Source organism: Vespa crabro, chromosome 6, assembly GCF_910589235.1.
Source record: "Vespa crabro chromosome 6, iyVesCrab1.2, whole genome shotgun sequence".
In the NCBI taxonomy this organism is placed as follows: Eukaryota; Metazoa; Arthropoda; class Insecta; order Hymenoptera; family Vespidae; genus Vespa; species Vespa crabro.
This window is the reverse complement of record NC_060960.1, coordinates 3840622-3860108: the sequence shown is the minus strand read 5'-3', so window position 1 is coordinate 3860108 and position 19487 is coordinate 3840622. Positions and strand designations below refer to the sequence as shown.

At 27.9% G+C, this 19487-nt stretch overlaps 1 protein-coding gene across 6 annotated transcripts in view; it reads right to left on the bottom strand.

Annotated features, from left to right (window-relative positions):
* Window positions 1-19487, bottom strand: part of LOC124425182 (B9 domain-containing protein 1) — a 102804-nt gene that overhangs the window by 54658 nt on the left and 28659 nt on the right. The window contains exon 5 of one of the 6 annotated variants that reach the window (XM_046965175.1): window positions 10173-10530. The exons of 3 other annotated variants lie outside the window; for them this stretch is intronic. In XM_046965175.1, coding sequence (XP_046821131.1) covers window positions 10529-10530 — 2 coding nt within the window. In that variant the 3' untranslated portion in view covers window positions 10173-10528. Of the gene's footprint in view, window positions 1-10172; window positions 10531-13836; window positions 15821-16807; window positions 18200-19487 lie in introns of those variants that run through there. 2 more of the 6 variants (XM_046965174.1, XM_046965173.1) reach the window with 2 other exon arrangements.

Here is a 19487-nt window from a genome sequence, read left to right as displayed (position 1 = left end):
AAAAAGAAAAAAGAAAAGTATAAAAGTTTTAAGAAATTAAAAAAAAATGGTAATTTCAAAAAGTTACTTATTTTAGATATTTGGATTAAACTTTTAGCAAATAATAATTTTCTTCTTTTGTGAGTTCTTTTGAATTGTATTTTTTAAAAATGATAAAAGTTATAATTTCAAAAAATTACAATTTTTTTATTTCACTTATTTTTAATTTATAAATTGTTTCAAAAGAGTATGAAAAATATTCATAGAAAAAGATTGTTATAATTATTCGTAAAAAAGTAAAGCAATATTTAATTATGTCATCGAACCTTTTATTTCTATCAAAGTTATTCGGACATTTCCTCTTCGACAATGTCGTCAGCTGTGTTTGGCATTCTCATTGATGAAACAGCATGGAGCTGTTACACTTTTGTTGTTTCATCGATAGTAATAACTCAAGCATACTAACAATAACCAGAATGGGAGAAAGAGAAAAAGGAAGAAAACTATATCGATCGAACGGCTGTTTAGTTGAAAGATTACTATTATTATTTGAGAATATTGGACGGATATTAATAATAAAGATTTTCCTAAAGATTTTAAAGCTATTAAGAATTATTTGAAATTGATATATTAACGCATTTGTTTAATTCAACTGATATAATGGCTATAATCGATGAAAATATTGATGAAGACTAGTTTATCAATTTTTGTTTAATTTACGCTCATAACGTCATATAATAATGTAATTAAATAATATTATTTCCTCAGTTTTTTTCACTCATTTCTTTTTTTGTTAAACCAACTTCTTATTGCGAAACTATAAAAATAAATATTTATTATCTATAAGTATATCGAACGTTTTATTGATTTCTTTTCTTTTCTTTTTTTTTTTTAATTTTTTAATCAAGCGCAACAAAAGTTCCAGATCTCTTTAGAGGAACAATAGACAAAATATATAAGTAACTACAGCTTCGAGTAGTTTAGCTCGGTTATTACATTGATCCTATAGTTTCACTGAACTCAGTTTAGTGGTTAGTGGACGCAAGCACCGTAAGTTAGATTAGTTTGCTCTACTTTTATTACAAAAACCATGTATACTGGCGTACATACATAAAAAGGATGAGTATTTGTCGTCGTATCATTAGTTGTTCATAGACAACTGACTGTTTTTCTTTCGAATGGCAATTTTCCCGAAGCAGGAAAACGCATGGCGCCATATGGACCATCACTCGTCGATTGAGAATAATTATTAAATTCGGAAATCAAGCTCAATACCAAATAATAAGCAAAATATCATACAATTAATACAGTAATAATATATACAATCATAATATATAAATAATAAATAAATATATAGAAAAATAAATGAAAAAAAAACATGAATTTTCAAAACGAATCCTTCGAAAATCGAATATTTTAAATGAGTTACATTACCTATCCGTGAACTATTGATTGTATTTAATGGGAAAGAAAGAGAAGAAACGGAGAAACCATTGAAGCAGCTTTTAATTGACCTGAAACTCTTGAACCCTCCATGACTTTGCATATCTCAAACTTTTCCGTCAATCAATCATAAGTTTTTATGACTTCCAACCACTGTGTGTGTCTTTATAATCGGGAATAAGTTTTTACTTATATACATTGTTTCTGTTCTTTTCGATTAATTTATCAGGGAGAATATAAATCTATAAAGAAATATCTCATTGTTATGTTCCATTATACTTCTCTGTTAGATTATTACTACTTCTATTATCATTTTTATTATTATTATCACCTTTTTTACTATTATCACATATATAGCTATTATTATATTATATTATTGTTATTTTTATTTATTTATTTTTTTTTTAATTAAGTTGGAAAATATTTATCATTGACGAAAAATGACAAGATTACATATTCTTAACTAACTTAACTACACGAGTTTTTAAGTTCCACGATTTTGCACTTAATATCAAATGTCTCAATTCTTGATTGTTCATCTACTTACAAGCTTGTTATGCAAAATTAGAAATAGATGAAGTGTTTTGAGTCGATTTTCCCTATTGGTATATAAATTATTATTCCTTTATTTTGGATATTTATTAAGTGATTCAAAACTCTGTCATTCAGTTGAGAGAGTATCAAGAGTTCTTTAACGGTTCGAAACTAACTGTACTATCTCGGATTTGGTTTTTTGAAACTTGGAACTTTGGTCGAACGAAAATCTCAAGACCATTTACGAAATTATCCTGCATAAGATATATCTAACTATTCTTTTTTTAAAAGTAACATTCAAGGAAATATCGCACGAAAAACAAGTTTTCAGTCCGATCGATCGATAGTTTAGTATTCTCATGGAAATACTTTCTATAAAATAGAAAGTATCCTGAAACCATAATTTTATATAGATAAAGATTTATAGTTTTAGATATATGCTTGTGATTATATAGCCTAACTTATTGATTACAGGTTTATTTTTTCGATTATTAAACTTCTCGAATGTAATTTATTCTATATGGAAGAGTTCTTAGTTCTCTTTGATTTTTATCGATTTATTGTTTTCTGGAAATTGCTTCAAAGCAAAAGTGACATATTTTTATACAACTCGCAACGAGTCTCAATGTTCCCGTCGAGATTTATGTCACCGTTTTCTTGGAATATACTGGGAAAAGGAAACTTCGTGGATTTAAAAGTTTTGTCATTTCAAGGAAGAAAGCAAAGTCAGTTTTGGATTTACACGTCGATGCTTTCCTTTAAATTATTGACGAACTTCTTAAAGCTTTGGTCTTCTTCGTTTTGATAAACAGTTCGTTATAGCTATGTTAAAAATTTAAATCGAAATTTTGTCGGTCTAACTTTTTCTTTCATTTGAAAAAGAAAAACAGATATCTTTCCGATACCAATGATATATATTGTCGAATTAAATAACTTATTTGTTGTTTATTACATCAAAATCTCGATAAATCAAGATGATAGAATGGTAAAAATATTTATTAAAGATTAAAGATTAGATTGACTTAATCTCTTTGATAAATCTAAGAGAAATAGTAGATATAATGATAGCATATCTGTTATTACAAACGTCATTTTTCTATCAACTTTTTTATCAATTTTTCTATCAATTTTTTTAACATTCTTATATTTTGTTATTTAGTTAGATCAATTCTCTAAGTCCTTAGATCGGCCTCATTCGTCAAAAAAAAAACCTGTTTTAATAGCATATATTAAAAGTAATATTAATCAAATTTGATTTAAGCGAGCTTTATATACATTATTGCGACAAACTATTCTGCACTTTATTTTCGTGTAATTAATTATGAAATTTTATAACAAATGACAGACTAAATCGAATAGAGCTTAATCAATTTCGAAATTCAATTAGAAATTCCTTTGCCTAATTAAAATTACAGATGTACTACTTACATTTTGGATCAGAATAACATTTATTTTTAACTTTTGACTTCTAATTTTAATTAATTCACTTGTGATATATTACGTCAAATAAGTTTATAAGATAATGTTCTGTGATAGTAAAATTTATGAAAATAAATGTTCATTCTTGAACAGATGTTTAGTTTTGTACTTTTGGATAATTAAATGCAACTCTATTTCATCCGTCTTATTTTCAATAAATATTTCTATGTCGCCGATAAAGCAAAAATTTTAATCTTTCTAATAACACACACTCTCTCTCTCTCTCTCTCTCTCTCTCTCTCTCTCTCTCTCTCTCTCTCTGGTTATTTTTTACTTTTTGGAAATATTTTCTTGTAATGAAGTTGTACTTAAAAAGCAAACAGTATCTTTAATAGAAGTATCTCTGTTTTATCTTAAATCGTTGCAATTCATGAAAAATATCTTATTTGTTGCATGTTATAAATTATAATAGATAAATTATTATGGAAATTTTCTTCATCTTAGATGTAAAATAAATATTATTATAAACATCCAAGAAAAATACATATCGAAAGATAATTTCCATATTAAATGAGTATAATATAATCCAAGAGTTTTTAATCCAAATATAGCATTTCCTGATGATGCAATTTTTCTCTAAGATACGAGTGATTTACTAAAAGTAAATCTTATTAAATGTTTTCCAATCAATCTTCGTCCAATCTTTTGGCTAAAAGCTTCCGAATAATTTTATTCAGTGACTTGGGAACACTGCGATAAAATGGCTACAAGTAATGTAAATAAGAATAATACAGCTTTATGCGAATACATTTCAGTATTTTAATTAATTTACGATTAATTAACAAGCGGCAAACAAACTTTTCCTAACGATTTTCGTTTTATAAAATGAATATGCAAATTTGAGGATAATAAATAAAAAAGAATCAGGATGCAAATTTCCTTAAAATTCCGGTTTTTTTTTGTATTTTCCTTTCATTATACATGCCAGAGGAAGAAAGTAACCTTCAGTTGGTAGCGGCCAATTATGGTTATTGTTCTTTTCTTTTCATTGGAAACAATTGAAAAAAATATCTTTGGGAACTTTTTCTACAAGTACATAACTTATGATTATTGAACAAAAAGTCTGATTTTTTATTATCTTTTCCTGCATAGTAAAATATTATTTTACATTATTACAATTCATGACATGTGATCAAGTTAAACATGTTTTCCATTCAATTTTTTAAAAACTAATATTAAGGTTATGTCGAACAAATAATTATATCCAACTGTAATCGGCCAATTTAATTTCTTTATTTAAAGCATATCAAATAATCAATTGCTCTAAAAATTAAAAATCCTAAAGATCTAACTTCGATTATTGTCGTATGAAAATAAAATATTTTACGTAATTTTTATATACCGGATTAAAAGATCTTCATTAAGTTTATTACTATTATTACCAATATTACTATTATTATTATTACAATAATTTCATAATACCTTATTAATTTTCTAGAAATATGCATTTAATTAGTTATTTTTTACTTTTTGAACATATTTCATGGATTTCATAATTTTAAAAACAGTTTTTCCGCTGTAGCACACCATCCTAGCGTTTTTCCTCTATGTCTTCTCTTTTTCATTTCCTTTTTCCGTTTCTTCTTACTCGACCCTCGTTCATCGTTAATGAGTCTGCCCAGGGTTGTGAGACGTCATATACGTACGAGAGCGAGGGAAAAAGAATAAAAGTAAAAGTGAGAAAGAAAATAGATCCAGGAAAAGGAAAAGTTTAAAAGAGAAAGAAAGAGAGAGAGAGAGAGAGAGAGAGAGAGAAAGAGAGAGAGGATAGTGGAAAATTTTGATATGTAGATAGGGGAAGTGAAAAAAGAGAGAAAACAAAGAAGTAGTACATCTATCTTATCATTTCTCTCCTTATCACGCCATGTTTTTTGCATTTTCATTTTATACTTCAAAACGATTTTTAGTGGACACTAAAAACTTCGTAAAGTATGCTTACGTTGGACACGATTTCAATGTCTTATTTCGTCTTTTTAATGTCTGGTTTTTTCATTGAACCAATGTTTTTTTTTTTTTTTTTTTTTTTTTTACAACGAACTCGATTGAACGAAAGGTTTATTCGCTTGGTAGTAGAAGTCGATTGATTTCCAAGGCGAAGTATACTCGATCCAGGCGACGAGAAATCGAAAGAGAACATAAAAAAGAGAATGGAAATAAGAGAGAGAGAGAGGGAGAGAGAGAGAGAGAGAGAGAATGGGAGGGAGGGGGGAATAGCTGTACGGATCGATTGAACCGGGAATCTTGAGACTTTCTGGACCACTTGCAATAAGCTAGAATCTATGTAAGTAGTACATGTATAGCAGATCTTATTTGTGAAATCTGATGCGGACTAGTTGGTAAATGAGAATGAAGGAAAAGATAGAAGGTTTTCGATTGGTCGTTCGGTATGGAGGTCATCGCAAGAAGAAAAAAGAAATTCTCGTCTCTCTTAGAGATGTATTACGCAATTATGTTCTTGATTTACTCGCTAACTCAACTTAATAGCTTCGAGGATTTCAATCCTTGTCGTCGGCGATCGATCGAAAAAAGAAAGATGTCTTTCGTGAAAATAACGCTCGCCGGATCATTTTATCGACCAACGTCGTCCCGTAAGCTCTTTCTCGCTATATTTTCTGAATATATCGAGACCGCCATTGTCGTTAAACTTCAGTAAATCGATTTACACACGCGACACACGATGCTCTTGCGTTAAAACCTGATAATGACAATCGTTTCATTCAATATCGGTGTTCGATAACCAACGTAAGAGTTTCCTTTTTATTTATATCCTTCTCATTTTTTTCTTTTTTCTAGAGCATTTTTTATTTACTATCTTTTTACCATTTATTATTTCCTTCTTTTATAGAGATAGATTTGTTTGAAACAAGAAACGCGTTTCATGATGTTTTTCTTTCCTTTTGTCTTTCAGAAAGATTTATAAGTTTTATTAAGATTTACAATTGTTAAGTTACATTGAATTTATAACTATTAAATAACGTGAAAAATATTTAATTTCAGTCGAATTTTTTAGATCGTATAGAAAAAAAAATATTTAATTTAATATGAAACCAGCAAGTAATTTTAAGATAAATCAGGTTAATTTCCAATTCGATAAAAATCTATTCCGGCATTATTCAACGCGTTCTATCAATAATATTTGCCTTGCAAATTTTAGTTATTATTCTGTAAACTACAATTTCGATTTCAAGTGAAGCATACGGGTCTTAAATGATCAATCCTTTCCTCGATATGGGCATCGATCATCGACCGATCAATTTTCTATACGAAAAATCTGAATAGTTCTTAATAAAATTAACAAAGGATACATTAATTAATTTTTAAACTTTCGAAGTAATATTTGTAATATTAGCAATTTTTAATGGATAACTTAAGAGTTATTATAACTCCTTCTTTCTTTTTTTTATTTAAATGCTCATTTATAATAACTATCTCCATGGTCCGATTTTTTTACTATTAAAATTTACTCGATAGAAATTCTAAAAATTCTTCTCAAAATCGAAAATCGTTTGATAATGATCTTTGAAATTTTATTCGCGATTACAGTTTATTTAGAAAAGCACACGTTTCTATATTGTTTCGCTCGCTTGGATTTAGCCACATACTCGAAATGTAAACAAAGCCTAGTGCCGCAGCCAGCTTTAATTTTTTCCCTCCTCGTTTACTTTACTATCCATGATGTTGACCTTATTAACCGAACACGAAGCACTTTCATGTCCATGTTCCAACAAATTACATTCTTAGTTTTGTTTCGTACTACATACTCATTACCAACCTTGTAATGTCTACTTTACTCTCTTACTTTTTTTGACATTCCGTGTTATCTCTTGAACTCGTAAAAACAAATAAAAAAAAAAGAAAAAAGAGAGAAAAAATAAAAAGAGGACTTGCCGAATGAGATAATCTTATTTGTTAAATTTCAAAGAAAATATAAAAAAATTCGTAAAAAAGAATCATAGAATGAATATTCCTTCTATTCAAATTTTTTTTTCACCCCTCTTATATTTCGCTTTTTAATATTCTCTCATTTGTTCAAGAAAATACTCAATCAATATTTGCTCGCTTATACTAATTCTCAGCACGTAGTTACTCTCAAAGAGACAAGAGTACCAAAACTTCTTTTCTTCATTCGGATATTATTCGTCAAAGTTTTATCTCGATGAGTAATAGTAGAACAAGATGGATAATTAATACCTGTCATTCTTTTATATTTACTATAGGCAGTATCGAATTCATACAATTACGTAAGGGATTGTAATATATCTTTAGAAAAGAAAAACTATTTTTTGTTAAACAATATTTCTATACTCAAAATTATCAAATATATTTTTCTTAATCAAAAATATCTTCTCATTTCTCTCGATTATTTAAATACGGATTGTTATGTAAATTTCTTGAAAATTTCTTCATACATAGATATTATATAAATAGTTTTTGGATATTTCAAGTAAAATTAATAATAAAATAAACTCATTAAAGAATAAGAAATTTCTATCGTCACGATAAATGTAAAAAGTTAAATACCAAGCTTTAAGTTTTTTTATATTTTTTAGAAAGACTGTTCAAAAATAACAGTCTTCTTTTAGAAAAGAAACGACGAATTTATTCATGCAGGAACTTCTTCTTTAAAAAAAAAAGGGAGAGAGAGAGAGAGAGAGAGAGAAAAAGAGAGAGAGAGAGAGAGAGAGAGAGAGAAAGAGGGAGAAAAAAGAGGAAAGGAAATATTTTACACGTAGTTCGACAAAATTCATTTTATTCATTGCATAATTTACGACTGAATAAAATTAACTTAAGAATATAAAAAGTCACTAATGATTTCATTAAAAAAGTGAGAGAGAAAGAGAGAAAGAGAGAGAGAGAGAGAGAGAGAGAGAGAGAGAGAGAAAGAGAAAACTTAGAGGAAGTAATCTGAAAATGAAATAGGAATCTTGGTGAAAAACTTAGTGGCGAATATAGGTAATGTAGAAAAATCCATTCGATGATGATAATCCGGAAATTTGAGTAGATAGGAAAGGAAGAAAAAGAGGAAGAAGAAGAAAAAGAGGTAGAGAAAGATCATGAAAGAAATAGAGAGAAGTAAAGAGAAGGAGAGAAAGGCCGTGAAAAAGGATAGAGAGAAGCAAAGAGAGGAAGAGAAAGACCGTGAAAGAGTTAGAGAAAAGATAGATAGATAGATAGAGAAAGAGAGAGAGAGGAAATTTGAATATATTTCATTAATATTCTATACAACTGCATTATTTCCAAATGATTAAAAATTGATCCTTGTACGCGACCGCAATACTAATTTTTCAAGTTCACTTAATCTCTTCCGAGAAATTTCATGCTGACCAAATGAAACTACCGTGAAAATTTCATGAAATATTCATCAAGATATAAGGAAGTATTTGATACGACGGATGGTATAATTTTTAAATTCGCTTCGATGAATCAATCATCGCTTCGATGTTTTGATAAAAGCGATAATGATTTTCGAATACTTCGCCGAGCGATAAGAATTTGTGCAATTTTTGATAAGCTTCATATCGCGCTTCGTGCAACTAATTGTCAATATTACTTGTAATATTGAAAAGGAGTGTGTCCTTTATTTCATCAATATTTTCATTATTTGTTTTCTACCATACACCTATCTATAATTTCTACGATACACCTATGCATAAACGTTTTTGCCTGGGTATTTTATATTAAATTATCTCACAATATTGAATATCGCTTTCATTTCATTTTTTACTATCTTTCAATTTCATCCGTACAGGATAATCCCTTCGCTTATTATCTATAAAAGTAAAAGAGCATTATATCCCGTTAATGTTATAATAATTGTTACTAAGAAAAATCGAAATGTGGTTAAGTGTGATACAATTTCAATATTTTTTTAATTTTAACGGTATAACGATGGTTTCGATGATATCAAACTTGTCTAATTCGAACAAATTTATATTTGGACAAATAAATATTATTTATAATGTATTATTTACTTGGCTTCGAAGTGTTCTTATATTTAGTTGTCCTTTCTTTTTTCCTACCTTCTCTCCTTCTTTATTACAATTAATTCCTAACTAAAAAGTTCGCGCGTTAATTGCTAATGTTCGATCTCATATAAACCAGTATCATGTTGATTAAATCATAATTTATGATATTACTTAATAATATTTGTTAATAAAGTATAATAAAAAAATATATATATACATATATATGTATACACAGTTACGTATTTCATATAGTATATTAAAATATAATTTATAATTATTAATATATCTACATACATATGTATATACAAAATATCCATCTATATTCAAGAAAATAACTAAATATAATTGAAGTTACAAAATAGTTTAATAAATGAGATTTTGAGTTAGTTATAAAGTGCATGTAAAAATTCAAAATCAGTTGTAAACACCCTACATGTCTTTCTTAATATATATAATTTATAATATAATTTATAATATAGTTAGTATATATATATATATATATATAAAGTAATTTAATATACATATATATTAATGTTCTATAATAGTTTTTATAAAATATTGATATATGTATTTATTGATATATCTATTAATTCTAATAATCTTTTTTTTCTTTGGTAATATGTATAAATAACTTCGTATTTAACTTTTGCACTCGTTTATATTAGTTTAAATATATACATATATAACACTGTGAATATATATATATATATATATATATATATATAAATCTGTACACTTATACGTATAAGTAACATATATTTTTACATAAATATATACATAATGGATTATCAATAAAAAAGAGAAACGACAATTTCTATAAATGTTCTCATTGTAGGATAACTAATTGGGACGTACGAACGCTTGCTTAAATCTGTCCTTCATTACCAAAAGCCGGATCTCTTTATTACACGTGAAAATGAGATAGAAGTAATGTTATATTTAGAATGTAAATGTCGACGATAAGTTATACTTGCGAGTTTATACTATATATATACATATATATATGTAGTACATAATATGCACATAGAAAGCGTTGTTTCAGTTAACAGGCAGTCCACAATGTAATTAATCGTTATACCTTCGGAGGCTCGACGTAGACCGATAGGGTGCGAGCAAAAGAGATAATTCTCTGTAGGCAACCACATAAATATCCAAGTTATATATAGTACATATTTTCAAATTTTTGAAAAATTATTAAATCAATATTTTTTTTTTTTGTAAACGTCCCATAATATAGTAAGCAGCTTTAAATAACAATTTGTTGGTATATAGGATCATAAAAAAAAATAAAAAAAACAAAAAGAAAAATATTCCTATTTCGCAAATTGTGGATATAACAATTAAGAAACACTTTAACATTTTCATTATCTGAAACGAGTTCTTGAAGCACCGTTCGTTAAAAAATATTACGTTTATATCCTCGCGTTGAAATTTTTGCAATTTGAAATTGGATTAATGTCCACGTTCTCGGGTAATCCTATGCAAATTATCACAGATAATTTTGAGATAGGTGAAAACATAAGGAAATGTTGAAAAAGTCATTGGCATACTGGTCGCGTGAAAACGAGCAATCTGGTTTTAGTACGTGCTGGGGAACCCCACGAGGGAGAAGTTTGAAAAATAGCTGAGCTTAGGAAAAAGAGAGGGAGAGGGAGAGGGAGAGAGAGAGAGAGAGAGAGAGAGAGAGAGAGAGAGAAATAAAGAAAATACGAGTCGTCGATTTAAAATATCATTTTGAGAACTTGCCCGTAAGAAATTTTTGCTGATTTGTAAAATTCTCTTTTCGTGTTTGTAATAAAACATACCAGACGAAATTCGGTCGATGATCGAACTAAAAGTAATAAAACATTGTCAAATAGAGATATAATGGAAGATTAACGGACTTGGATGTACATATTTATTTCTTTTTCATTTCACATGGCTATTTCGCAGATGAAAAATTAATCGCGAAATTTTATATAATTGGTGGTTCAATTGTTTCACACATCTATATATGAATTGTTATTATTATTTAATTTTTGTATCATTTCGTTTGAATTATTAATATATGATATTTTGTTTACACGGATTATATGTATGTGTACATATATATATATATATATATATATATATATATATATATATATATATATTATATATTATATATTTAAGCATTTATTGTTGCATAACTGTAAACTTTGGTTACATAAATACGAAAAAGAGGAGGCGATTAACTTGAATATCTATTACGTAAAGATCGATACTTACATGTTTAGAAGATCTCGCTAACAATACTTGTATCTTTTATATCGTATAAGTAAACGGTGCATCGTTATCGTTTTAAAAGCTATAAATTAATCGAAAAAAAATCAAGAATGCATTTAAACTATACAACTATCTATAATTTGATATTGATTGATGTTTTAATCGTTGCGAAAAGTTAAAAGATTTTTCACTTTTCACGTATGTAAATTTTCAATAAAATACAGAGATATCCAGTCAGATTAATTACTACATATCAAACTCTATTACCTGTCGGTTCTATTCATTTAATCGACTATCTTAACCATCGACTATTGAATTTATTAATACCTAATATCCTTGAACATCCTTGTATATCAAACGATTGATTCATCATTATTACTTGTGACATCAGATTATTAAATAGAAATAAATTAGTTATACATTAAACCGAACGAACGTTTTGTAAAAGATCATTTAAACGTTGCACACAATTATAAAATTTATATTGTATAAGATATTAATTAAATGATAAACATCCGGTTAGATTAATTACTACAATTGATATTAGTATACCTCATTCTTTACTATTATACATTCTTTTTATCTATTTTAACGAAATTCAATGATTAAAATGAAAGAAAATAGCTTTCCAAAAAGAAAAAAAAAGAAAAAAGAGAAAAAAAAGAAAAAAGCCATTCTAATCTAGTGATATGTTTATACGACGAAAATGGTAATCTCTCTTTTAATCCTTTTTGTTAATATCCATGAATTCGTGTTCGTGTCGTATGATATACATCCATATCGAAGCTCAAAGATCCATTTATATACAACCACACCATAGCTATTCAGTCTTCCAGCTGAGCGCTGAACTCGAATTGGTTATTATAGTTTTATATGTAACAGTTTATACATCATATGTGCCGTGTTCATCACCATCTGTTCTCTGGGCGTCCTTCGGTAACATTTTATAGCCTCCGAGTTATATTTTGCTTGTTTCTGGGTCTCACCATGAAAAGACAACCAGAGCACGGACTTGTATAAACCTATCTGAACGTGTCTTATCCGTGCATGACGCTATAACGTCTGGCCTCAAATTGATCGTCACATCCATGAACGGTCACCAATCGTATATAAATGTTTGGACACGGTACGACAACGATACGATTATATATATATATAAATAGAGATTAATTCTCTGAAAATCGATAAAAGTTTAAAATACATTGCTAAGACCAGTTAGTTGTAACTCCGATAACGAAAATTTCGAGGTTTTCTTTTTAAAAAGGAAGAAAATTTAATAAATATCTACGATCCTTATTCATATAAACAATACATCGTAAAAAAGGATAATGAATGATTTAGAAGTTATCATTTATTACAATGAGAAAGAATTAAATGTATTCTATAAGTAAACTCTTCTTAGATTCTTATTCAGTATTTTGCATAAACAATTTTTCTTTTCGGTCAATTTTCTTCGTGATAAATTTCTTATGTAGATCTAGAAACGTTCGTCGACAGTTTATATCGGATCAACGATCTATACTGAGTCCTACATTGATCGAATAAAACGTCGCTACGATTCGATAGCGTATTTTCTTGGCTTTCATGTTGCAAAAAGAAAATAAAAGGGCCAAAGAGTGTTTTTACGAAATTCTCTTATATCTATTCTCTCTCTCTCTCTCTCTCTCTCTCTCTCTCTCTTCCTCTCTCTCACTCTTTCTATAAATTAGAACTTAACTAACTGGAACAAGGCAAACAATGGAAAGGTATAAAAACGATAAATAGTGGCACGTGTCTAGGCTCGGTTTGTGCGTGTTAAACTAATCCCAACGAGTCGAGGAAAAGTCGTGAGTTTGGAGAGAAAATAATGTGATAAACTACCTCACCGAAATACAGTTTGCTTCCTTCGTATCAACATTCAGTCAATACCGTTTCTTTCTGTTAGCTATTTCATCGATATAATGTGATTTACGATATACGAAACGTCTTTTATTTGTTCATTCCATATTAGACACATAACGCGAAGAAATTAAGTAAATACATTTACATGATATTTTTATTGCAAGGATGTTCACTATTTTTATTTAAAAAAATGTAGTAAAGAACAAACCAAACTTCTAAATAAGTGTTTTATTATTATTATTATTATTATTATTATTATTATTATTATTATTATTATTATTATTATTTTTCTTTTTTTTCATAAAAATATTTTCTTATGGATATTAATTCCAGAGATGGATATATCAATGTGGGAGATAAGTCACTAGATCTTTCGGATGATTTCTTTTTTTAGAAGTAGTTTTGAGAGAGAGAGAGAGGAAATTTTGTTAATGACTTACATGTTGCTTTATAATGTTTCCCTACCAGAGATTGTTTAATTTATGACGAAAATATTGTATCATTCGAAATAATCTTTGTTGCTGTGAAACGTAAGCATTCGTGGCACTGTTTCGAACGAGCCTCGTAAAGTGGACAATACTGATATTCCTCAAACAACAAATCATACTTATTTATTATAATTAATACTTAAAACAGGATACGAAGAATCCATACACATAAAAAATGAAAGGACACTCTCATTTGGGTTACTTTATAAGACTGCCGTTCATTATATAATTAAATAAAACAAAATAAATTTAATTGTTTAATAATTTTGTGAAAATTGTATACCGGTAATATTAATAATTTGTTAATTTCTTTCATTTGCACTTAGCAAAAACACGATATATAAACCAACGTTTTACTTGGTCAAGGTAATTGATACGGCAAATATGAATTTCATGTATAATAATTACTGGAAAATAACTTTAAAAAATATGAAAATAATGTTTCAAAGATACTAACAAAATCTATCTATCGACTAAGTCACTTAAAACTGAAAGCGTGAATACTTTAATAAAAACTAGCATAGGCGAGGTATAGATTTTTATCTGAAACTCATAATTTTCATGATATGAAGATAGTCGATATTTTTTTAAAATGAAGTTTAATTTTTTTACTTATATAAAAATTATTAATCGAAACCAAGGTAAATTCGTAACCTACTCTCCTATTTTGATCATTATTAAAAAGATATAACCTTTTAAAGCTCATCGATGCAATAGATCTATTTACAGCATTATTAGTTACAGACATATAATTGTTCTATTTTGTAAAGATATTTTTTAGTCAATTTTTTTTCTATCATAAAAAATAACCAAGATATATATTCACGCTTTCAATTTTAGATGATCTATACAATGGTTCTTAAATACTCAAGTACCCGGTTCTATCTTGAAATATAAGATATTACTCAAGTACTATTGTATCCGGATACTTGGTAAGATACCCAGGTAAATAAAAAATACAAATCTGATAGAGTTACAGCCATACTTATATTGCACGTATTTTCAAAGACTGTAACTTTCATTTTACTATTGATTTTCAATCGCTGCAAATATTGTTAGCTCAAAATATAATTATCTATTAATTGAAAATATTGCTTTATCGATATAACTATACAAAAATAAGAATATCTAATTTAAAATAATTAATTGTTTTAAAGTTTTATTATCTCATAGAAAAATATAAGTTATCTGAAACTATCCTGGTAACATTTGTAGAGTACTCGAGTATTTTTCATATTCGGGTATTTTTCATTTACCCGATGAGTCGGTTAGTAACGATCTACATGTAATTTACAACTTGTAATTACGAACGATAGATCGCAACTGTAATTTCATGAAACGAAATTTATTGATACTATTTAATGTTTTGGTTTCGGACTTATTGAATATATATAATATACGACTGAAGAAATATTTCTTTCCTTTCTTGCAAGTAAAAAATAGATTTTTTATATTCCTTGTAGGATGATTCATAAAGATTAAGTTCCCTCCAAAAATTGACTATTAGTCAGCACCCTTCTTCCGCATAAAAGATGATAGTGAATTTTGTGCAAACTCACTTAACGAATTTTCCCACGAGAGAATCTCTATAAATCCGGCAAATAAATGTTTTATTGTTCTGGAAAATCCCCTCGCGTCTTTGATATTTGACGCAATCCACGTTTTTGTGATTTACGTGATTTCTTGAGACCTTCCCCTAAACATTTAAAATACAGTCGGCAGAAACTTTTGTCGTTGTTGAATTCATAAATAATAAATGTTTAAATAAATTCCAAATTCGCTGAAGGTCCACAATCTTTGCGTATTCTAAAAAAGAAAAAAAAAAGGAAAAAAAAAATACTGATGCGTATTTTATATCTGACACTCTATGATTTATGTAAATTAATAATAAGTTAAAATAATAAGTACCCACCTTTAATGAGCGAAATGTCGCTTTCAATTTTAATGAAACTTTACAGATTGAGGTAAAAAAAGAGACGTGTTTTTTCTTATATATTTTTGTCTTTTTCAGCTGTCTTGTAAAGTAATCGAAAGACTAAAAAATACTATACTGAAAGAAAATTATTAGGTGGGTGCAAAATTAATTGCGATTTTTATATGTCAAGTGAAATGATAAGAAAACCCAATTATTTTCGTTGAAAAAACAATTATCAACGAAACAAAAGAATTTTTCAAAAATCATTATTTTTCTAAAAAAAGAACTTTTTGTGACCTTTATATTTTCTAATATATGTATTTCTTTTACTTTCTAAGAATTTTATTACTTATTTAATTCTGCAAATATATAAGTCTCTGTGTTATAACTTAATATATATAAATTTATGTTTTATATGCAGCAGCTAATTTATCAACACGATAATACAATTATAATTATTAAAATTAATCATAAAACGATGATTAATGATTATGAATCAGTTGAATTGTGCTATATTGCGTATATTCCGTTATTACACACACACACATATTTAAGTTATATCAATATACGATCTATGAATTTATCCTACCGTTCAATTGTTCATTTCTTGCTTAGGATTTACAAGAGTCTTGAGAATACGTAGGAATAAAATATTTCCCTATTTTACTCGTACGTCATATCTTTTTCTTCGGCTAGTAAGGATACGGAGATCCCTCAGATAACATCAAACAGGACTTCGAGCAGTAATTAGGATGTAAAGCAAGACATTACGAGAAAATTTATTCCACGCGAGACTCGTAAAGCGACATCTCTTAGCTTGAAGTATAGCACTTCATGCAAATTCACGATGATAACAACTTGTATCGTTCGATGAATTAATCATAATGAAATAGATTGAAAGCTAGACAATCGTTCAGTCTAAACTTTATTAATTGTTGACATTAAATCTCTTCATAATCATTTTACATTTTTATCTTAACTAGATATTAAGATTATTATTATTATTATTATTAAATTATTATTAAAAAAACATACATTACCACGAAGCAGTCTTATATATGAAATGTTATATGAATCATATATTAGTTTTTTAGAAATGTTTTTGAATTAACTTAAATTGATAGAAAATAAACTTCAAACGGAAGTTCTATGCTAACTCTAGTTACGATTAAGGGCGAAAGCAGAAGCAAAACAATTTCACGAAAGTAGACGCTGTAATAAGGTTGCTAATATATAATCTAGGTGACATTGCAATTTATGTAATCGACGAAGGAAGTTGTTGCCGCGTATCTCAGGTTAATTTCAAGCTTCATTAATATGTAGGTATGATAAAAACAAAAAACTAAAGGGAAATAGAAATAGTTTTCGTAAAGAGGATTGTCTTTTAATATAAATATTTTGATAAATATATTTTTAATGAATTCTAAGGCCTAATTTCGTAGAAGAAAAAGAATGTTTCACACGAGATATCTCTTTCAATCAATAATACAAAATACGGTCTAAAAAACTGATGTTACGAATAATAAACAATATAAAAATATAATATATTCCATGTATTTACATATATTCGTTACATATCACACAAAGTTAAATATTCCGTTTATTAATACTGGTCGTCTATTATTAATACTAATTGTGCAACAATTTTTATAATAGTCTAATGCATGAAAATAATGAGCGAAGAAAAAAAATATTCAAGTTCAACTTTGTTAATCTCAAAAAAATAGGTTAAACTTTGATAACGTGTTGTCGATAAGCTATTTGAAGCAATAGATACATATGCAAAAAATTATTTTGCGAACTACTGTTATGTATAAGCTAATACATATTACATATATTTGTAAAAATACTAGACAATAAACATATATGCACGTATTTTGCTGTCGAGCTCATAAATGCGACCAAGGACCTAAATAATTTTCAAGATCCCTTTAGCTTGTTTTGATCGATGATGTGTGCTGAACGTGATGTTCATCGAAGTCGAACGTACAAGATGATTCAGATAAGGAAGTGAATGAGTAAAATAAATTGATACCGGTTAGCGAGTTCACTACCATTCCAATTACGTACGAAGATGGAATCATAAATAGTATCTCCAAAAGAGGAACGTCAAAACGTGACGGATCGATATGGTCCTCGACGTTTCGATTTAACCTTCTATCTTCTCGATCTTATTTGACGAGAAACGAATATCGACATTTTCCGTTTCAATGAACTTTCTGGGTATTAATCATATTGAACGGTCTGCTCTGGCAATTTGAATTTATTTCCTGGAATATAATTTATAATCAAAATTTTACCAAACAACGAGATAATTCGAATTAATTTATAATGAGAATTAATTCGTATTTTTTTGGAATTAATGAAAAAATGCCAAGTTAATTACAAACTCGTTATACTACGTTGGATTAAATGTTTTATTTGCTTTTTTTTCTTTTTTTTTCCTTTAATATATGTAATTTCCTTTAATATAGATAGTATGTCTTTATTATAAATTATTAGGGTCGATAGAGGAAATCATTATCAACAACTTTCATATAGGAACCCGTGTCCGGAAACGTTTCGTTTGGTAATTACTGAACATGATGTAGGTGCTAAGCAGTTTAAATAATATAGCAGTATAATAATCCAAAATGTTCGTTATTTCAATATAAACTTCATTAAGGACACAACAATGGTTAGTTATGTTAGAGAAAATATTCTAACAACGAACATCAAGTTCTTTAATTACCAAACAAAACGTTCTCATACATGGGTTCTACATGAAAGTTGTTTATAATGATCTCCTCTGTCATTCCTAAAAGTTTGAAACAAACTCACAGTTTGTAGAGAAAGAGGCACACATTTACACACACACACACACACAGAGAGAGAGAGAGAGAGAGAGAGAGAAAGAGAAAGAGAGAGAGTCTAGTACTACAAACATTCGTATTTTCATTTCCTTGTAGAGCTGCAATTCTATGTAGTTTTTTTTTATATTCCTTTGCACAAGTTTATTGGCTGTTCAACAAAATTTTTAGATCTCGATATTTGAATCGTTTGTCACTGTAGATCGAAATAAGCAGATAGTCTGTAATTTTTCTATTGAATATGTTGCAAAGATTGCCAATTAAATTTATAAGAGATAGAAATTTACGAGTAGCAAAAGTATACACAGTGTCATGTAATTCACGTGTTTTTCAAATAGACGTTGATAATAAAATAAATAATTTGATCTTGATAAATAACTTTCACGTGAATTTATCAAAATAATATGTACAACCGTTTTCAGCTCATCAAATATATCAAAATGAGTTTTAAAGAATAGTAATAAAAAAATTTGTTTACGATGTAATTATATTTATCATAAAATAAGGGAATCATGATTTATATAATTTCGAGAATAACGTAAAAAAGCACCCGTTATGTTCAAAATTTTATTTAACAATATAATTAAAACGAAAGAAGCGCATACCCTTTGAGAACTATGTTCTAAAGAAGATCGTGCTTATTAGTTACATGAATATAATCTTAATACATTGTAATCAATGTTCTCCTTGAAAATTCCACGAGCGAGCA